General features: G+C 32.6%; 2 protein-coding genes across 3 annotated transcripts in view; one reads left to right on the top strand and one right to left on the bottom strand.

Moving 5' to 3' along the window:
* The window catches only part of LOC143072661 (uncharacterized), a 38,091-nt gene that overhangs the window by 245 nt on the left and 14,587 nt on the right, over positions 1–23,259 (top strand). For both annotated transcript variants that reach the window (XM_076247711.1, XM_076247710.1), the window contains exons 2-13: positions 2,845–3,040; positions 3,752–3,846; positions 4,588–4,781; positions 6,470–6,528; positions 12,564–12,733; positions 16,421–16,479; positions 19,310–19,389; positions 20,000–20,145; positions 21,297–21,416; positions 21,815–22,300; positions 22,524–22,597; positions 23,137–23,207. In XM_076247711.1, the coding sequence (XP_076103826.1) occupies positions 2,856–3,040; positions 3,752–3,846; positions 4,588–4,781; positions 6,470–6,528; positions 12,564–12,733; positions 16,421–16,479; positions 19,310–19,389; positions 20,000–20,145; positions 21,297–21,416; positions 21,815–22,300; positions 22,524–22,597; positions 23,137–23,207 (1,739 nt within the window). In that variant the 5' untranslated portion in view covers positions 2,845–2,855. The remainder of the gene's footprint in view (positions 1–2,844; positions 3,041–3,751; positions 3,847–4,587; positions 4,782–6,469; positions 6,529–12,563; positions 12,734–16,420; positions 16,480–19,309; positions 19,390–19,999; positions 20,146–21,296; positions 21,417–21,814; positions 22,301–22,523; positions 22,598–23,136; positions 23,208–23,259) is intronic.
* LOC143070929 (uncharacterized) lies at positions 9,794–10,903 on the bottom strand. The gene has a single exon (XM_076245028.1). It carries the CDS (start codon positions 10,865–10,867, stop codon positions 9,794–9,796), a length of 1,074 nt encoding a protein of 357 aa, XP_076101143.1. The 5' UTR covers positions 10,868–10,903.

Here is a 23,259-nt window from a genome sequence, read left to right as displayed (position 1 = left end):
GGCCAGTTCACAGATGACATACACATCTACAACAATATCTCTTTCTTGGTGAAGGTTGATTTTTAAAGTTGCTTTCATATGAAAAAGAAAATCAATAACATTATTTTTCAACTTAGATTGGTAGTGAAAATGAAGTGAAGTAAACTAAATACAAAGTATGGCTACTTTCATTTTCTTTGTTTACATGTTTACAAAAAAAGAATGCACATAATTTGTAATAATACCAGTCCATAAAAAAGTTTTATTGATAAAAAAAATATATAACAGCATCAACTATTGTCTTTGTGCATACTTTTGCAGAGTAATACTGTGCGTTCGCTAGTTTATTCTGTCTTTAATTAGCGCTTTCATAGGTACAATTCTTGACAGATTTTTATTAACTTTATACATACGGTTAATATCAGTTATATCTGGGACAATCTTCAGACAGGTTCTATAATGGTGGGTGATCGACTTTTATGAAGAGTTATGCCCCCTCAGTCTCACTAGCACCCTCTCAAGTACAATTCTTAAAAAAGATTTTTTATAAAACTTGTAGTATACAATTAGTCATGCCCTAGAAAGTCTGTTTGAAATGTAATTTATTTTCTTTAACAAGATAATCAAAGATTAAAAAATGTTTTGGAAAATAGGTGCTGTCAGATTTTTAAAGAACTTAGATTCTTCGATCAGTGTGTTACAAATAACACATGCAGTGCTTTGGTAAGATATCTTCCAGAATTTTAAAAACACAGAAAATAGATATATTGAAATTGTTCCTGAATGCCCTTTAATAGAACCAAACAAAACATAATATAATGTTGACAGATTAATACATGTATGTGAAACATGGGGGACATTGGAATTCTGTTCTATTTTTTCATTTGTGGCTTAATATCACTTGAAAATATGGGCAATTTAGAATTGTAAGAGTTTCCAAATGACCCTAAGGAGTTTTTAAATCAAAATTTCAAGTGTAGTATATCACTTTGCTGTTGTTATTTACAACAAACATTGTTATCTAAAAAGGATTCTGTTATGAGCTAATATAGCTTAATTGATCTGGGTGCTCAATTCTTTACAAAATTATCTCCTTTTGCAATTTCTTTGTATAAAATTTCAGATTCTCACTTAGTATTTACAGAGCTTCATAAATCTAATCTTCCTAATACTTTGTTGTTGTTGTGTAAACATATATTAAGTTTTAAAGATAATTTTTATTGCTTCAATTGAAAATTGCCAAATTAGAACTGTACATGGATGGGATTTAAAACTTTGATAGAAGACTATTGAGTCTACCATTTTTCTTGAACTTTGAATTGTCATTCTTTTAAATTTGTCATCTTGCACAATCAAGTGTGGGATTTTGGTTTCTCAAATTTTTGTGCTATTTTCACATTTCTTGAGCCGTGTGAGAAAAATATTTCTCCTCACTAGTGAAATATCTGTTCCTCTGCAAATGATTGGTCGAAATTTAATTGTGACGTCAAGTTTTCTTGGCTTCTTCTGAATTTTCCTATTGTTACGTCATGAATAAAGGCGACCATACCTGATGACCTCGCGTCGCACATAAAGAACACAACTTTCTGAAAATCATTAGAAAAGAAGGAAAAAAAATCATTAGATAAACAGATTCCAACAATATAATTCGTGTATCACAATATTTCTCCACTCTCAACAGTTAAATTTTGATTATTTAAAAAGCTTGGCAAGTATCGGGCTTTAAATAATAAAATTCAACTGTCTCGAGTGGAGAAATATTTTGGTTGCTCACACATTGTTGGACTAATATTCCAGTGCCTCTCTTGCCATAGATCCCACAAATACATGTACCATCAGAAAACTACTTTGCCGATAGGGAGATTTATCATGCTTCATTTTGGTATCTTATCAATATCAAACCATTTACTTACTGCTATTTGATGTAAAAATATTAATGCATGAAAAACATATTATTTTAGAAGCTAGTGATTTCATAGCAAATTATTTCGATATCTTCATAATCTTTGTTATTTTTTTTTGGAGCTTGCAACAACTTGCTGTGGAAGCTAGAAATAGGGATCCTACACATTATGGCAGCTTTCACTCTTTTAAGTTAAGATTTTGGTCTTTTTTCCTTCGTTATTTTGTATTTTCCTGATAAAAGGACGTCATTTGTTTCTCCCCATTATGACAAGTCCATTGTGAAAGTTTTTTAAACATCAATAACAATGGCAACCTTCATTGAATTCAATGAAACTTTTGAAGAAGCTTTTTTTTTCATAATAGTATTTTACTGAAAATTGAACTTGTACTCTGAACTTTGAAAGTTGCTTAAATCCTGGTCATTTGGACTCTACATGAAGTCTCCACATACTTAACACAATTATACCACTACATGAAGTCTCCACACACTTAACACAATTTTACCACATCTACTTTTATTGATACAAGGTTTGTTTTTTTGCAGTAAACATTTGCATTCAGTCTGGATTTTTTGTTATTAGACATAAATAATTTCTTCAAATCATGATGGAATGTTATAAAATTTGGTCTAAAGCTCCTTCTAGATCAAGAAATAGCATCTAAGAAAAAAGTTTAATTAAAACATAATTTTTCGACTTAATTTTACTGATAAATGTGTTTTGGCAGTCAACATTACACTTTAGTAGCATTGATCACAGGCAACACAGTTCTGTGGAACCATGTACCTATTTTATTGTGTTGTTGTATATCTTTTATTGTGCATCTTTACACATCAAAACCAATATATAATCATTTTCAATGAAATTGTATTTTGAATTTATTTATAAAAATTTCATCAATCTTGTCAATAGCTATGATAAATGAATTGCATATATATTAAATGATCCACTTTATTTACAGAAAAAAACACTATGGGTACAGTTCCAGAAAATATCAAGAGAAACGTCAGAGCTGTACTTCTGTCAAAAGTAGGAGGTATTCTAGTCAGTGATTTTTCAAAAGACTACAAGAGCTTGCTGAAAGAGCAACTGAATTGGAGACAGATTGGATTTGATAACATGAATGATCTGATTAAAGCCATGCCAGAAGTTGTGAGGTAAAACATATATATCCAATTCCTACCTGATTTATACTTTTCCCAGTTGTTAGTGTATTCGAAACAATGTCTAGTATTAGTTCGTTTCTTATTAAAAAATCAAATTCTTTGTCATATCCTGGAACTTTTGTCCCTTATAAAGGCATGAATAAAGCAAACCTTTTCCCATTAGATGTGCAGTGAGGCTACAAAAATAGATGATGATCTTGAGAAAAGAAAGTAAAACGTTAAAAAACAAAAATACAGAACTCCAAGGAAAATTCGAATAGGAAACCGAAAGTCCTTTATCAATTGACAAAATCAAAACTCAAACACATAAAATGAATGGAAAACAATTGTTTTATTCCCGACTTAGAGTAGGCATTTCCTTAGGTAAAAAAAGAGTTAATAAGACCATTTTTCTCCAAGCTCATGATATCATTACATAATATACTGATTTTGTAGTTTTTGCAACCTATGAAGAAATGCCTTTTCTTAAGGGTGTAGGAATGTGGAAATTAAGTGTTAATTATTCCTTTTCAACCTAATTTATATTTGCTATTACTGCCATTGACACAATACATTTAAAAGATGGTTCTGTTCAACCAGAAAGTAAGTAGAAATCAATTTTGCTTACTGCTATGTCATTTGATCTCTGTTGGAGACTTGTCTCCTTGGTAATCATGCCACATCTTCTAATTTTGATATTGTTCTTAATAAAATTTATTTCAGGTTAGAATTCAGTGATAAAGATATGGCCTACAAGATGTTTGGGAAAGTAGATCCTAATTCTTCATATACACCACTTGCTGCCAAGTTAGCTGCTGGTAAAGGAACTATTTAATAATTTTAGAAATAGATTGATTGTGAAAAAGTTCACAATTTGAGGTTTTTCATTTGACATATTATATTACGTATACTGATAAAAAACAATTAAGTTAAAAAAGTGCATGTGTTTATTGTGTTGCATTGGTAACATTATTCCCAAAACATAGCCTTTTATTCAATGTTATTCAAATATTGATACATGGCACTGAAAAGGCAGCCACCACTTCTCATTCGACCAGATTCTGTTGGGAATTGGTTAATAAAAATAAGGGATTTACGCAATTAGGTTATTCATGTGAGGTACTTAGTTCTTCTTTTCGGCAAACAAATGGTGTAACACTGGATGCAGTAACTATTATTAAAACCTGATGTTAAATAAATATCCCTAAGGATATTTTTGATATGTTAACTGTCAATATTCATTTTGTACATACTTAATTTATCATTTTAAGAAATGCATAATTGGTAAAGCTCTATGTCAGCATGTGTTTATTGGGCAGGTTTTCTCTTCCACTCCACGTCTTGCACTAACTAAAAAATGGCTGCCACTAGATAGAAAAGAGTTCTAAAAGATGCTTTAACACTATCAATCAATCAAAATTGTGCTGATAATCATATTATGCAAATGTATCTCATGGTATATGAAACTTTTAAAAAATAGTTTCAACTTCTTTATGTATCAAAATCCACATAGAAAATCCAAATTTCTTGTTGGTAGAGGTAATTTTTTTTTATTGCAGAAAGTTCCACTGAAGGAAAGGCAGATCGGAGAAGAAATAATTTTGGTAACACAAATAAAAGCAGCAGTTTTGGAAACATGAACAACAGTAATGCTAATGGTGATGATAAATATGGACACTTTCAACCTAATATGAGAGGGCATTACACACTGTGCTATCCTAAATTTAAAGAAAACGATGATGTAACAAAAGAGGTAGGATTTTCTTATGACTTTTACAGTGCAGAATGTATAGAGGGTTGCACACCACATGATATTTTTTATGCCCCGCCTTAGCGGAGGGGGCATTAAGTTTTACCCTTGTCCAAGTTTTACCCTTGTCCGTCTGTACATGTGTATGTACATCCCAAAGTTGGTTTCCATTCTCTAACTTTAGTTTGCCTCCGGCTCAACCAAATACTATGAAACTTATAGACTATGCTTTTTAGCTCACCTAGCCCAAAGGGCCAAGTGAGTTTTTCTCATCACTTTGCGTCCGTCATCGTCGTTAACTTTTACAAAAATCTTCTCCTCTGAAACTACTGGGCCAAATTTAACCACACTTGGCCACAATCATCATTGGGGTATCTAGATTAAAAAATGTGTCTGGTGACCCGCCAAACCATCCAAGATTGTCGCCATGGCTAAAAATTGAACATAGGGGTAAAATGTATATTTTGGCTTATAACTCTGAAACCAAAGCATTTAGAGCAATTTTACAGTGGGTCAAATTGTTTATCAGGTCAAGATCTATCTGTCCTAAATTTTCAGATAAATCAGAGAATCCGTTGTTGGGTTGCTGCCCCTAAATTGGTAATTTTAAGGAAGTTTTGCCGTTTTTGGTTATTATCTTGAATATTATTATAGATAGAGCTAACTGTTATCAACAGCAATAATGTTCAGCAAAGTAAGATCTACAAATAAGTCAACATGACCAAAATGGTCAGTTGACCCCTTAAGGAGTAATTGCCCTTTATAGTTAATTTTAACAATTTTTTGTAAATTTTTGTAATGTTTTATAAAAATCTTCTCCTCTGAATCTACTAAGACAAATTTAACCAAACTTGTCCACAATCATCATTAGGGTAACATATTTAAAAAATGTGTCCAATGACCCCGCCCGTGAACCAAGATGGCCGACTTGGCTAAAAATAGTACATCGGGTAAAATGCAGTTTTTGGCTCATATCTCTGAAACCAAAGCATTTAGAGAAATTCTGCTGTAGTCTAGAGGTAATTGTAAGCAGCAAGATTGTTCAATAAAGTAAGATCTACAAACACATCACCAACATTAAAACACAATTTTGTCATGAATCCATCTGTGTCCTTTGTTTAATATGCACATAGACCAAGGTGAGGGACACAGGCTCTTTAGAACCTCTAGTTATACCACAACACACAGACTGAGTTTGAATTTTGGTGGCGTCGCACTAACTGTTTTAGAGTTATGCCCCTTTATAAATGGAAAAATTGCTGAATTTTCAATTTCAGTTTTGTTACTTAAGTTTGCCTCAACTGAATGTTGTAAAACTTTTACACAATACTTAATACCACAAAACTCGGATCAATTTTAAATTTGGGTAGCGTCACTTTTACCGTTCTTCAGTTATGTCCCTTTATAATATATTGCAAGCTGGGGCATGGGACACATTTCCCATTTATTTCTGTGAGAAATCTGTTGGAATCCAAAATAAATTTGTTACAAATGGAAACACAAATATCTGTGATGGGGGTATAAATGAAATGTTTTCCCATGTACATCTACATTATTTCCTAGACTATCCCAGATGTTTCAAACAATTATGTTGTGAAAGGGAACATAGAAAAGGGTTTCATTACACTATGGCATTTTTTATTTTTTTTTTGACTTGACTTGACTTGACATATCTCATTTTGTCTTTTTAGATCTTAGAAGAAAAATATGGTGAATTTCCAGGATTGTTTGAAGTGCATATGATTCCCAGGTAAAATATGGTAGTCATTTCACTGAATAAGTTTAAAAAAAAAAAAAGATTCATAGGTTAAGCATTGTATATAAAAGAATATATATGAATTTATGAAGACTCAAGCTTCTTTGGTGTATATAAGACGCCTTTGTGCCATGGTATTGCTATGTTTTCACAAAAATTCACATGATGGTATTTCCCGTCATATGCATCTTTACTCACTAGACCTGAATGGGTATATGACCATTCTTGTGATCACTTAGTAAGTTGTCTTTGCTTTATCATAAATTGTTTATAAAATCATCTAATGTTTTATTGAATATGGATGCTCCTCTTTTGGGAATTTGAGTCAAGACTTAGTCGACCAACCAACATGACCACTGTAAGGCCAACTAAAATTAATTAGTAGATTTTCATCCAACTTTTGAAAAAAAATGGGGCGGGTGGGAGGATTTTATTTTTTATTTTTTATTTCATATGAAACTATTTTGTAAGGTTTTATAAATATATAAACGTTATAAAATGGCTTATTTTGCTCATTATTAAAGGCCATAAGATAACCTTGGCTATAGTTCTTAATTTCCATGTTACTTGGTCTCTTTTGAATAGTGTCTGATTGGCAATCAGTCCACATCTTCTTTATTTATACATGTATTATATTTTATTCCAGACATATGCTGCTGCACATAAAATTCAACTTCCAATCTCTTCAGAATTAAACTGACCAAAAGACATCTCAAAGTCACAAAAATAGTCTTCAATATCAGATGATCCATCTCATGTTACAAGATTAAAATCTCATTTCTCTGACAAATATCCAATGGGAAAATTATCCAACATTTGACCATATCAAAGTGAATGACAATAAAAGCTAAATTCAAATAAAACTATCTGTTTTATTAAACAAAACAAAAATGACATTGAATTGCAATATATTGAAAATTATTGATACTTATATTACATGAATATATTAAAACAAAGAGTTCAAACATTTTTGTAACAATATTGTATCATTTATAAAAAAATTTGGTTATTTAGGATTAAATTTGTTCCTAGTACGTCTTTCAACAAGTTTTTTACCATTATCTTTACAACCAGTGCATAAAGGATAATATTTTTTGGCTTCATCTTCATCACCTGCCTCAGCAGGTTCAAGCTCATCAGTTCCACAAAAGAAACAAACATCTTCAAAACCAGCAGAATAATACGTTAATTCAATAGTACAGTTACATGTTATGTTTTTTCTTAAAAACACAGTTTTCAAAACATGGGTTTCTTCTTCAAGATCTAATTCATCAAATGAAAAACCACATGTGTACTGAATATCAGTTAAACAATTTGATAGTTGTGTCCTTCTGACACCCCTTACTATCTTTTTGGAGTAAAGAACTCTAGGTTTATCACAATCGGAACATAAAACAACCATTTCAACATTTTTAGCGTACTGAGAAGATGGAGAAAATGGTAATCCATGTTCAGATGATGGTTTACCAACAAGTGATGGTCTATACTTCTCTGAAGTTGGCTTTCCATATAACTGATCAAATGATTTATTATACCCCCGCTTTAAAAAAGAGGGGGTATACTGTTTTACCTCTGTCTGTCAGTCCGTCAGTCCGTCAGTCAGTCCGTCAGTCAGTCCGTCCCATGAAACTTTCGTCACATTTTTCTCAGGAACTACACATCCACCCTTTCTGTAATTTGGTATCAACATTTATATATATCAGCCATACCGTGTGATGCGTTTTCAGATTCATCACTTGACAACTTCCTGTTTACCGAACACTTGTCTGATTTTACACATGATAGCCAAGTTGAAAATTTTCGTCACATTTTTCTCAGGAACTACAATACAAGGATTTCTGAAATTTGGTTTCAGGATTTATATAAGTCAGCTATACCGTGTGATGCGTTTTCAGATTCATCACTCAACTACTTCCTGTTTACCGAACACTTGTATGATTTTACACATGATAACCAAGTTAAAAATTTTCGTCACATTTTTCTCAGGAACTACAATACAAGGATTTCTGAAATTTGGTTTCAGGATTTTTATAAGTCAGCTATACCGTGTGATGCGTTTTCAGATTCATCACTCGACAACTTCCTGTTTACCGAACACTTGCATATTTTTACACTATTAATATTATCCACTTGCGGCGGGGGTATCATCAGTGAGCAGTAGCTCGCAGTTTCACTTGTATTTGTCACAATTAAGTGGCTCTGGGTCTGGAAGATGATAAAGTCTTTCAAACATTTCATTACTTAAACGAGGTTTTTTGCAAACATGACATGATGTTTTACCACATTTTTTTACACTAAAAATGTACTGAGCAATTTTACAATGATCATTCAAAAAACTGACAAACAATTTTCTTTTTTTAATATCCTGCTGAGTACTATCTGTAACTTTAATATCCTGGTCTATTTTCAATATTTCTTGTCTGAGATCAAATATTTCACCCTCTGTTGCTGGATTAAATACCTTTAAGTTTTTATCTTTCCATTTGAGCCTAGTTATTACATTTGACAATAAAATACGAACAGGTTCAACCAAGTCTAAAACCTCTTCCTCGAGGGTGGTAAAGGGTTATTTTCGTGCAACGTTTTCGGCCTTTTTATTTCACGTGTTTTTGTGTTTTATTTCTCGTTTTCTCGTGTTTGGTTCGATGTGCGTGCTTCGTATTTCCACTTATTTATTTTCCGTGTTTCGTGTCGGTGCTCTTAATTTCTCGTTCTTGCATTGTTCCGCATTTGATTAAAAAGTAAATTGGAACTAACTCAAAGTCAGTGAGTTATAGTACCTTTTGAAACTTGTGTAATATAATAGAAATTGATGTATATTGTTACCATTCTACTTTCTATTGTATATGTATGCTATACATGTAATAGAGTCCATCATAATAATGTTTTTTTTCAAATCAGATGCAAGTAGCATAGGCTAGCCTAAAAAGTGACCACAAGGTCTTTATGTCCATTAACAATGAACGGCTGAGTAATAACTGCTGGTACTTTTTTTCTTAATATTTACGATTTTATTTCTCGTGCTTCGTTTTTCCCGATTTTTATTTTTCGTGCTACGTTTTTGCGATTTTTATTTCACGTGTTTCCGTGTTCAGTACCCCCCTTTACCACCCTCTTCCTCAATAGTAGGATATTTTTCTGCTAGTTTTCTAATTTCACCTAATGAATTTGCAGAATCTAATTGTTTTTCATAGTGCTCTGTTTTTTCACGCATCAGTCCTAATGACTGGAAACCCAGGTTCAAGATAGACATTATTCATTAAGCTGGATTTTTCCAGCTATTTTGTGGAGGGGTTCTAGCAACACAAATCATATCAAGATCAAATATAAGAAACAGGCAAATCAAAGACATTTGAACTGAAACATATGTCAATCTATGGTCGGGACCCCCATCGCTGTAAAAAATTAAAATGGGCTTGATCATATCATTTTCTAAAAATGAATTTTTCAAAATTTTAGACATTTCAGTTGCATGTCGCCATGGGGAAGAAGATTGAAATGCTGTTTCTTTTACACCAACAAAAACTTGCCCACCATAAAATGTTTGTTCAATTTCATCAGGAATCTCTGAAAATAAATTTACACTTGGAGTTATTGAAAATTTTGTGAAGTCGTGATCAGCAACCTCAAATTTCTTTCCCATGGCAACAATGACTTGCTTCCCCCTTTCCACAGTTGCAACTGGATATCCAGGCTCCCCAACTTTTAATTTGTGCTTATCATCCATACACACAAAATTACAAAATGTTTTATACATTATTGCACACTCTTTTTGGTACCTAAAAATAGCAGAAGCATAATGCATATCTACATGAGTCTTTCTAAATTGGCGACTTTGAATCATAAATTTTACTTTCAACTTGCCTGTATATCTATGAGAAGATTGAAAATTGGCATGACGTGGCCAACATTGCCAACGCAACCATTGCTGTGAAGGGACTAAAATGTTTGGAGCTAATTTAGCTTTAACCTGTTCATAAAGATCTCTAACTGAAAACGCATCTGCCAAATGAGTTATAACATCACCCCCCTTATCAATTTTGTCATGCCGTCTGTCATCTACAGCTAGTTCAAGCTTCTCATTTATATAGTTTTGGCATTCTGAAAGAAATTCATTATACTTTTCGGGTTGACCCCGGTTATTAAGTCTTAAGTCACAAATAAGTTCAGAGTCTGCATTGTCTAAAATTTCACTAATGCGCCTGTCAACCTCTGTCTGTGATGCCGTAAGTGATGCAGACTGGTCCCCAGTCAGACGTCTATAAGCCTCTCTTAGAAACGCAGATTTATTGGAAATTGTGCGACCAAACAAAGAAAGAAATTCATGTCGCATTGCCCGACTGTGATACACCGGGAGTGATTTACTCAAATTGCATGCTATTTGCATGTTCTTAGTAAGTAAAACTTTCCACAGAAACATCAAGTGTTCTTTTGATCCTGTGTATGTAAATTGACAGCATTTTACAAGTACTATTAGGCCTTTGAAATAGTCATATCTTCTGTTTGGTTCACCCGGACTGTAGTCATTGACCACAATAGGAGCAAAAAAGTCACTATGTATAATAGCAGTATGTAATAAATTGTATTTTGCTTGCTTTGTAGGATTGATATTAGAGACAGGTGCTAAATATTCCCACCTCTCCTTGTCCCCTTGGAAAACTTTTTTCGAAGCACTGCATTCTGTTCTGTACTGCTGCGAAACTAAAAAATCAGCATACTTTTTCAAATTTTGTCCAAATTCTAAAAGAATACTTTTTATTGGCAACCACTTCTCTTGTTTTAAAAAGCCATTTTCCGTAAGAAGTAAAAGTGCAGTTGAATGACTGCGTAAAATGTTTTCTTGAAGACTAGTTGAATCAATTTTCTTTCTCTTTCTTAATTCAGGTTTATAGTACCCATTAAAATGAGTCAGTGCTTCGGGAATATCACATGCTCGGCTAGCTAATGTATAGTGGTTACCGTCCACATACCACAAAATGTCTGTTAACGTATTAACCAAATTCACCCCAAGACTGTCTTTGTTAGTTGACAAAAAGCCCACATTTTGTGCCCTTAGCCACTCAATTATATCATTAAATAATTTGTTCTTTTGGTTAAGTTCATGTTTTATGTTAGGCAGATGATTAGCTTTATTTGCCCCCTGCATTAATATAGTAAAAGCATCAGCTTTAGCATTTTTTTCACAGTTTTCATTTACATCTTTATAACTCTGTATTCTATGTAGGGGCCAAGGCAAGGAACCGCGTCGCACAACTTTGTGATAGGATCGATTTCCGTATTCAATTCACTTTTTTGGGTTCCAATATGTGCCGTTATTCTAGAGTTTTGAATTTCGTTCACAGGCGATTTATTGTCCAGATTTCCAGACACGAACTCGTTATACAAATCAAAAATGGTTTTTTCATCACTGAAATTCGTAGCATACCACGCTTTCATACCACGCTTTCGTTTACACCGCATTTTACTCTAAGAATCACGAAAACCATGTTGAATATTGTTACCGGAAGTTAACAAAACGAAGTTTTCGACACAGATATCGGTAACGGAAATGAACAAAATCCGGAAATCGTAAATTTTGAAAAATAAAAAAAATCGGGGCGGCACGATTTTTGAGGGGCGGGCGGGGATGAAAATCTATCAATTAATTTTGATTAGCCTAACTAAAGATTTCTAAAATAAGTCATAGATATTGTTATGCAAATCAAGGAGGCTTAATTAATTGGTGACATTTTAACCTGTTAGAGAACCATAGTCCGTTTGTCTGTTCATCAACACTTCGTTTTTCAAGTTTGAACAGATAAATGTTAACCTTAGATTAAGACAGATGATTCTGTTGGATACACAGATACTTGGGTGACATGAATGTTACTGATAAATTTAATGTATAATAACTTGTAATTGAAATATGTAAAGAAAGGTTCAAATTTTGATGTTAAACAAATGCAAACCTTTTTACACAGTTGATATATTCCAAGGTCAGCACCAGTTAAATAATATGTGACAATTTTTTAGTATATTATTTTTTTCAGAATGATTTTTCTTCGATATACTATGAAACAAAGTGCCATTAAATGCCTTGAAAAGTATGAGAGTGAAAAAACTTTAAGAATTGCAGAAGAGAAATGTTCAAAGGGTCCTACAAATCAACCAAGAGGCCAGAAAAGGGATGATGATATGATAATGTCAAAGAGAAAGACTGGTAAGTCATTTCATAGTCTGCCAAAATGTTTACATTGAAATCAATATTCCAAGGTTTTATTATTGATAATAATACTACTTAGTGAATATCGAAAACCTTAAGAACTTGCAGAAGAATTCAAACTTTGTCATATTGCATGAGCAATGTTGTAAGTGAACTTTAGTTCTTCGTAATATGACATTATTTGAGTTCAACTTGATAAGAATGCATTAATTACCATAATGACAAAACATGAAGAATTCAAAGTGGTCAACAATATAGAAAATAATGCAAAGCAAGAACACAGGATCTTTAATGTATTTGCATTCAGTGTTAAATAGAATATATGCATATTATCAATGATAGATTAGTATATTATTTTATTACAGCTAATATCCTAATGCATGTAGAGTAAGATTTCGGTTGGATTGCTTGCTTTGTTTGTATAAATGTTTGCTCAATATGCAAGAACATTATACAAGCTGAAGCCCTGCCTATCTGTTGATTGTAAATGTCAATCTTAATTACAATGCTTGAGCAAACATTTATACTACAAAGCAAGCAAGCCAACCAAACCTTATAACTAAATGCATTAGAAAAAAGCTCTAAGGAATATCAAGAGTTATTACTGGACAACAAATGAAGGGTATCAACATAACTATTACTACACATGATCATGTGCAAATGATAGTTAAAACTATGATCTTAGGCCTAAAAAAAAAAATGTTGTGTTTCCGGTCACCCGACCGACCGTCCTTCAGACCCCAGACTCAAAAGTTTTTAAAGCTGATGTGGGGAAAAAAATAATTTGTATACCTACTGACCGTTTTTTCTGAAAGAAAATAAAAAATTCTAAGTCCCTCGATCTTTTTATCGCCCCAAAAGAAAACAACGCTAATTTTAAACTCGAGGCTTATTTTTAGAATGTACTGGAAAGTGGAATCTTCTTGGCTAATTATATATGCGGGAGCATGCGCAGTAGTTATTTTCATTTGTCATGCAGTGTTTGAACATGGCAACACAACGCGTCCTATTCAATGTTCAACGCGGAAAGTGTGACCATTTCGCGGAGAAAAAAATATTTCTAAATTTTACAGAAAGTAACACCTTTTTTGACATTAGCAATGAAATTCATCCAATGTCTAACATCGATGAAAAAAAATACACAACACAAATTTTGTGCTCGGCCACCGGCAAAAATTACTGGACCGAGATTGAACAATGCAATCTTTTGGAATTAAATTTATCAAATTTTCATGCCAGACCCTTCTTCAAAATGAACCTGATATTAATCCATCTGAAACTGGTCAGCCAATCAACGCTTTAGACATTCTGATGAAAAGCTACAGATGCTTTGCCAGAAGAAAGTGTCCTTCCAGTTACAGTGTATATAATATATTTGTCTATCTTTAGGTTTGGGATGATGTTTGGTTCATGTTCCTATAAATGAATCTGCCCCACATCTTCTCAATTTCTTTTCTGACAATCCCAAACTTTTGGTCCTGAAATAGGGGAATTGGGTTTAAAAAGCTTATTTCCTAGGGGAAGTGCTGCCCAAATTTTTTTAGGTTTGGACTTGGTTTTTTTTTCAGGGGTATTTTAAAAGGGGGTAAACTAAAAGTTATTTCAGGGGGATTTTAAAAGGGGTAAACTATTAACCACCCTTCGTCTTCATATAAGTTGAAAATACTTTATTAATCAGTAAAAAATATGACAACACAAATAGATATCAAACATTTTAATATAAAAAGTAGAAAAAATCAATATCACTAGTACTAACATGCTGTTGAAATGAAAAACATGTATACTTCTATTAAACTTCAGTTTGTAATAATATACTGAAGACCTTAATGTTAATGTGTATTTGATATTTTCAAAAATGTACTCCAAACTTTTCTTGTTTTAAATTGCATGCAAACTTCATTTACTTCTTGTGCATTTCAAAGAATTAAAATATCAGAGCTCTTGGATTTGTCTTCAGTCAATTCAGATTTGCTCTATGATTGTGAATGCAAGTTTTGTTGTCAAATTGTCAGTTGTCTTTGCACTTGTCTATAATATCTGTTGATATAGAAATGGTTAAATTTGATGTCCAGTATTTTTTGAAAATCCAGCACGTACATTTTTCTTTCTTAATGATATTGCAGCTACAAGAAAATACAGATTTTTTCCCTTGGTCATAAACATGAATTTGACATTGGTACATAGGTATACAAGTTATCATATATAAAATACAAAAGAAAATGAATGGATAAGGCTGATAAAAACTCACACAATAATCTTGAAAATTGTCAAATGGTCTTCAGCAATGAACAAAGTGTCCATGCCTTTAAACAAAACCGAGACAGCAATGAAGCATAATATTATAAAAAAAAAAAAAAAAAAAAAAAAAAAAAAAAAATCCCTACCTACCGTCCCTTCAAAATTTCAAGGGGGTGATCGGAAACACAACATTATTTTTTTTAGGCCTTAGCTTTACAAGTGCAACTGTTTTGGTAAACATTAATAAGAGTTCTAACCCAAACATTGATCAAGCTTAATTTTATTTTCCTTATTATGTAAGTTTTACTTTCCTTGGTAACATAACTTTATCTCCAACAATCAAATATATTGCTACAATCATAAGACACTGCTTTCCCTTGGTAAACCTGCTAAATGATATTAAAGCCGATTTTATTGAGTGTGTAGCGAAAGATAATATCTTTGGTAAGCTTGCTTGCTAGCTGAACTGTGAAGTCATTATTAGGTATGGTACACTACCCTCCTTTCCTACAGACAGATAGATTGTTTATTTGTCGGACTAGTCTATAAAAGGAGGGTAGTTACCTAACCTAATAATGACTTCACAGTTCAGCTAGCAAGCAAGCTTACCAAACATATTACCTTTCGCCATGCCCTCAATAAAATTGGCAGTAAGGGACGACATCAAAAGATCGATGTAGGATAAAAAACTTAAATCAAATAGTTTGGGGGTGGGGGGGTTAAAATTCTGCAAGTTTTGTATATCTAAAATCGATTTTTACATATATCCCTATTGGTAAATCAATTTTTCCCAAATTAAGTTAAGAGGGGGGGTGGGGGGGTCAGTGAAAAAACTATGTGAATTAAGTTTTTTATCCTACATTGAACTTTTGATGTCGTCCCTAAAGCTAAATAACATCAGCCAAATTGAATTAAAATCAAAAATAGGCTTAATGTGGTCACTAGACTTTCAGAATATTGTGTAAAGCACAATTCTGTATCCACACTTACTTTTATGAAAATGACTTGTTCTTATCTTGATAGCAACTGTATGTTGTCATTAAGGTACCAATGGTTACCTAATACTGAAGCAGGTAAAAGACTTTTTAACATAAGCCTAACGAAAAAAGCTAAAATTTCTATATAAAAATTCTCATTCAACTAAGATATATATTTTTTTTAAAAGACTATGCAGTATAGGCTTTGCTCATTGTTGAAGGCCGTACGTTGACCTATAGTTGTTAATTTCAGTGTCATGTGGTTTCTTGTGGAGAGTCGTCTCATTGGCAATCATACCACATCTTCTTTTTTATATCTCGGAAAACCTTTGATTTTGGTAATCATTCATATTCATGTTATTTAAAAAATAAGTGTTTCATATCTTGATTTTTGCACCTTTGAAATATCTTTGACAGTATATAGACAACTTGAAGATAAAACTCTTTAATGTTCAAGTTTTTGTTTCAGGTAATACAGAGGAAGACAATGAAGTATACGTTGGGAATTTAGATAAATCTGCAACAGAGGTGAGAAGAACATAATTGCATCAGCGTTTTATTTATTGTCTTGTCTTTGACGAAAGTTGCAGAATGCCAGACAATGTATTTATTTACATGGGTCATTGATAATATTTATTTTATGTAATACTGATTGTTTAACCTTTAAGATTTTAACATAAATTCAATCAAGAAGAGTAAAGCCAGCATTTCAGAGTGTGCGCTCTTGTTCAAATACGGGAAGTGGGAAATTGTATCTATTGCATAATATGATATTATTAGTATTTTAACATTTTTATTATTCCCTCACTACAAATAATCTCATGAATATTTATTTTTAGCTCACCTGGCCCGAAGGGCCAAGTGAGCTTTTCCCATCACTTTGCGTCCGGCGTCTGTCGTCCGTCGTCGTCCGTCGTCGTTAACTTTTACAAAAATCTTCCTCTGAAATTGCTGGGCCAAATTAAACCAAACTTGGCCACAATCATCATTGGGGTATTTAGTTTAAAAAATGTGTGGCGTGACCCCGCCAACCAACCAAGATGGCCGCCATGGCTAAAAATAGAACATAGGGGTAAAATGCAGTTTTTGGCTTATAACTCAAAAACCAAAGCATTTAGAGCAAATCTGACAGGAGTAAAATTGTTCATCAGGTTAAGATCTATCTGCCCTGAAATTTTCAGATGAATCAGACAACCGGTTGTTGGGTTGCTGCCCCTGAATATGTAATTTTAAGGAAATTTTGCTGTTTTTGGTTATTATCTTGAATATTGTTATAGATAGAGATAAACTGTAAACAGCAATAATGTTCAGCAAAGTAAGATTTACAAATAAGTCAACATGACTGAAATGGTCAGTTGACCCCTTTAGGAGTTATTGCCCTTTATAGTCAATTTTTAACCATTTTTCGTAAATCTTAGTAATCTTGTAGAAAAATCTTCTCCTCTGAAACTACTGGGCCAAATTTAACCAAACTTGGCCATAATCATCATTGGGGTATCTAGTTTAAAAAATGTGTCCGGTGACCCGGCCAACCAACCAAGATGGCTGCCATGGCTAAAAATAGAACATAGGGGTAAAATGCAGTTTTTGGCTTTTAACTCAAAAACCAAAGCATTTAGAGCAAATCTGACAGGAGTAAAATTGTTCATCAGGTTAAGATCTATCTGCCCTGAAATTTTCAGATGAATCGGACATTCCGTTGTTGGGTTGCTGCCCCTGAAATGGTAATTTTAAGGAAATTTTGCTGTTTTTGGTTATTATCTTGAATATTATTATAGATAGAGATAAACTGTAAACAGCAATAATGTTCAGCACGGTAAGATCTACAAATAAGTCAACAAGACCAAAATGGTCAGTTGACCACTTTAGGAGTTATTGCCCTTTATAGTCAATTTTTAACCATTTTTAGCTAGTGAGCTTTTCTCATCACTTGGCGTCCGGCGTCCGTTGTCTGTCGTCGTCCGGCGTCGTTAACTTTTACAAAAATCTTCTCCTCTGAAACTACTGGGCCAAATTTAACCAAACTTGGCCATAATCATCATTGGGGTATCTAGTTTAAAAAATGTGTCCGGTGACCTGGCCAACCAACCAAGATGGCCGCCATGGCTAAAAATAGAACATAGGGGTAAAATGCAGTTTTTGGCTTATAACTCAAAAACCAAAGCATTTAGAGCAAATCTGACATGGGGTAATATTGTTCATCAGGTCAAGATCTATCTGCCCTGAAATTTTCAGATGAATCGGACATTCCGTTGTTGGGTTGCTGCCCCTGAAATTGTAATTTTAAGGAAATTTTGCTGTTTTTGGTTATTATCTTGAATATTATTATAGATAGAGATACACTTTAAACAGCAATAATGTTCAGCAAAGTAAGATGTACAAATAAGTCAACATGACCAAAATGGTCAGTTGACCACTTTAGGAGTTATTGCCCTTTATAGTCAATTTTTAACCATTTTTCGTAAATCTTAGTAATCTTTTAGAAAAATCTTCTCCTCTGAAACTACTGGGCCAAATTTAACCAAACTTAGCCATAATCATCATTGGGGTATCTAGTTAAAAAAATGTGTCCGGTAAATCGGCCAACAAACCAAGATGGCCGCCATGGCTAAAAATAAAACATGGGGGTAAAATGCAATTTTTGGCTTATAACTCAAAAACCAAAGCATTAAGAGCAAATCTGACAGGAAGTAAAATTGTTGATCAGGTCACGATCTATCTGCCCTGGAATTTTCAGATGAATCAGATAATCGGTTGTTAGGTTGCTGCCCCTGAATTGGTAATTTTGAGGAAATTTTGCTGTTTTTTTGTTATTATCTTGAATATTATTATAGATAGAGATAAACTGTAAACAGCAATAATGTACAGCAAAGTAAGAACTAAAAATAAGTCAGTATGACCAAAATAGTCAATTGACCCCCTAAGGAGTTATTGCCCTTCATAGTCAATTTTTAACAATTTTCTTAGAATTTGAAGATTTTCAATAACATTTTCCACAGAAAGTACTGTTATAGATAGAGATAATTGTAAGCAGCAAGAATGTTTAGTAAAGTAAGATCTACAAACACATCACCATCACCAAAACACAATTTTGTCATGAATCCATCTGTGTCCATTGTTTAATATTCACATAGACCAAGGTGAGCGACACAGGCTCTTTAGAGCCTCTAGTTTGACTTGAGGGCTTAAAACTTTGCACTTCAAGCTGCTGATCTGTAATTATTATTGTCTTATAGAAGAATGCATGGATGACATTACTTTCAGTAGAATCTATTCTGATATATATTTATATACTAATTGTTTTACTTTATCTACATTTTCTTGTCATAATGTATAGTTTAATTTTTGTACTTTTTAGGATGATGTTAGAGAACTTTGTGAAGAATTTAATCCCACTGATGTCAGGGTTAGAAAAGCTCGAAATGATGACAAAAAAGTGTAAGTTTATAATACTGTCTCATTGAGAATAAAAACTGGGTTTTTAAATACTATCTTTTATAGTTCAACTGGCCTAATGTGAATTCACAGTTCATGGAAATTATACTTCACCAGACTTTTTTCTATCATTGGTGCAGATGCTGTAGATGCAAACCAAGTTGCATTTCATTCCAGTTAACCTACTTTTAACAAAACTTTTGGACCCTTGACCTTGCAAATTTTTGAAACTTTTCTCTCTTCTGAACTTTTGTGTTTTGTTTTCCTACTTTTCAGGTATTTATGACATTTAGACTTGAAGGAGACAAATTCTATAAATCTTTTTTGGTACATTGAAATAACACTTGTACACACATGTTTGTTGATACTGTGAGTTTTCAATAAGTTTATTGAACTTTGATTTTTTTGTTAGACTTTTTCTACCAAATATAAAGTTGTTCTATATAAGAAGAACTGTAAAAAAGTCAGCTCAACAGGCATGAGTTATAGTGCTTGTGGTTCTTCGAAACTCCCTGTTTTTTTATACTTTTGTCAGTTTCAATCATAATTTGGATATGCTTAGCATGACATTATGTGCATTTTTAGTACAGTAATTATTGCTTCTTTTTTTCAGATTTTCATTCATTACATTTAGTGATAATAGTAGTGCTCAGAGTTGTGTACAAAAGTTAGATAACCTTGAACATAAAGGTCGCAAATTGAACTGTAGAATTGCAGTTAAAGATGGTGGCCAACCAAAACAAAATACCAGAAATGAAGGTAAGAGGATATAATGTACATACATGTAGAAGATTTAAAGTGGGATGCTGCTCTACTACGCAGGGCTAAAATGATTGTATGATTTATTGCCATCATTAATTGTTTATGTGAAAATAAGAAGATGTGGCTTGATTGCAAATGAGACAACTATCCACTATTTAAGTTCAAATGAAGTGGATGTAAGTAATTATAGGCAACTGTATGGCCTTCAATGATGAGAAAAACCTATACTGCTTCTATAAAAGCTTTCCAACATGAAAATATGAATCAATTCAACTGAGAAAACTAACAGCCTAATTCTTTATGTTGATAATTTTATTTTTTTTATTTTACTGAAGGACAAACTTTTTGTCTATATTTGTTATTGTAAGTTTATCAACAAAATAACGGCATTCAAAACTGGACCAAATATATGTGGATTTCATTATCTGAGTACATCCTTTGAATTGCAGTACTTAATTTTTACTGTACTTTTATTGACTTCTTATACATTTGATCAACAGAATTAATTTTGACTCTAAGTCAGGGAATGCCAGAATGAAAAGTTTAACCCTTTTCTTTTACTTGATTGTAATTACTGATAATCAAAATTATAACTTACGTTCAGCTGATGAAAAACTATTAAATCTTCCAAAACCAAAAACAATTTTTTTAAAGAACACTTTTACATATTCAGGTTCTCAAATATGGAACAGTTTACCAAATGAAATAAAAATGAGTAATACACTTGTATCTTTTAAAACAAAATGTTACAAATTTTTCATCAATTGTGCAAATTAATATGCTTTTTCATTATTATTTAAATACAATTGTATATTGTGTATAATATAACTTTGTAATACTCTATATACTTATAAATATGTTATTATTATTTTGAGGACTCTCAGGAAGATTAGTTTTAACTAATGGGATCATCCTCTTGAAATAAAGATTATTTATTTATTTATTTATTTATTTTATTGTTGCTCTCGACCTATTGTCATATATTTTAGATTTGACTAAATTGCACTTTGTTTCTTCAAATCAAACTGTTCAACTTGTCAGAAACGTTAACCAACTAATAAAGCAGAATCAGTCTACTCACCAAATTTAAAATGAAGGGAAACATAGTCAGTGGCAGTTAGTATAATAATGCATTTACTTCTTTTTAGATTCAGGTGGTAAAACATCGTGGGGGTCTGGAGGAGGAGGACAAAGTTCGGGGAGGAGTGTGATAGTAGACGATGATGAATCGTGGGATAATGAAAACAAAAGTAGCAGTACTAGTAGTGGTAATGTATTTAAAATCTTATCTCTAACTTAACAATATAAAAAGGGTGAAATGGTACTGCGAAAATAAGGAGATGTGATATGATTGCCACCTAGACTAACTATCTACCAAAGTTCAAATGAAGTGAATGTAAGCAATTTAAAGGCAACCGTACAGCCTTCAACAATGAGAAAAACTCATAATGTATAGTCAGCTTTAAAAGGCCTCAGACTTAAGAATCATGATACTGTTCAATTGAGAAAACTAATGGCCTAAGACAATGGTGCACATTTTACTTAAAATTGTACAAGAATTATTGTCTATGCCATAATTAAAAAAAATCATTATTAAGTAAAAGAAAACATTCTTTTATGTAAGACTGTATAATATTTATTTATATTTTACATTGGGGTTATTTAGCCAAGCCTGCATCTACATTTTCATGGAAATCTGCTTTAAACCAGTCAGATGATAGTGCCCAGAAAACATCTTCATTTGGGCAGACTTCATCATTTGGTCAAAATCAATCCAAGCAGACGTCATCTTTTGGGCAGAATTCATCAGAACAGACTTCAACTTTTGGACAGAAGACATCTCAGCAAAGTTCATCATTTGGGCAAAAATCACCTCAGAAAACTTCATCATTTGGGCAGAAGACATCAGAACAGACTTCATCATTTGGGCAAAAATCACCTCAGCAAACTTCATCATTTGGACAGAAGACATCAGAACAGACTTCATCATTTGGGCAAAAATCACCTCAGCAAACTTCATCATTTGGGCAGAAGACATCAGAACAGACTTCATCATTTGGGCAAAAATCACCTCAGCAAACTTCATCATTTGGACAAAATAAATCGTCATTTGGACAGAGTTCTGGTCAGAGTTCTTCTTCCTTTGGAAAAGGTAATGAATAAGGGCTATTCCAGAAAAAAATGTATGGGGGGTTGGAAGGCAGTTTTTTGATAATAACTCTTAATTACAATGCTTGAGCAAACATTTATAAAAGCAAAGCAAGAGAGCCAACAAAAAATTTAAACACATTAGGAAAATAGCTCTATTTACAAAATCGTATTAAATTTTCAAGGTATATTCAATTTTATTACTTGTACAATTTTAATTTCCACAGGATCAGAGACTTCAAACGGAGATTCAGAACCAGCTACTGTGTTCTTTGGCAATCTTCATTCAAGTATTACACAGGTATATGTTACAATTAATTTTAATGTTGCAGTTGACACAAATGTGTTCATTGATAATAAAAGTTTTCCCTTTCAAAACCCTTTTATATTTATATCAATATTCAACCCTGTAGTACCCATTAATTAACTGAAACAAAATGAATTAAAACGTAGAAAAAGGGGTAACAGACACTTTATGGAATGTAAGTCAATATCTTTTCATTTTCACCACAATTTCATCATTTTTAACGTAATTGACATCTGAAAACAGATTTCTTAAAGGGTCATAATAAACCACTTAGTTTTGACATGTAAATTACATATACAATATTTTGGTATGTCCACAGCAACTTTGACTTTGTCTCTGAGCATACATGAAATTGTAACCATACGAAAGAACTGCCAAAGTAGCAAATTAAGTGTTTTTGAATTTGACAGAAATATGAAATACAATCGAATGGTAAAAATAGTTCAATGCAAAATTTCAAATAGGTTAGAATTACACTGAATGAATTGTCTGTAATAATATTTTGTAACAAATTGTTATTATCTTTTTATTAGGAAGATCTTGAAGATCTTGTGAAAGAGTTCTCACCATCTCAGATTAGATTTAAGTCTGATGGACGTAGAGTGTAAGTTATATATATCTTTATACCAAGCCTTGCAAATTAGGGTATGCTGAGC

Source organism: Mytilus galloprovincialis, chromosome 4, assembly GCF_965363235.1.
Source record: "Mytilus galloprovincialis chromosome 4, xbMytGall1.hap1.1, whole genome shotgun sequence".
NCBI classification, from domain to species: Eukaryota; Metazoa; Mollusca; class Bivalvia; order Mytilida; family Mytilidae; genus Mytilus; species Mytilus galloprovincialis.
This window is presented reverse-complemented; position numbering and strand designations above follow the sequence as displayed.

Excerpts from the sequence above, each read along its gene's own strand:
- LOC143070929 (XM_076245028.1), bottom strand. The coding sequence starts at position 10,867 with ATGCGACATGAATTTCTTTCTTTGTTTGGTCGCACAATTTCCAATAAA.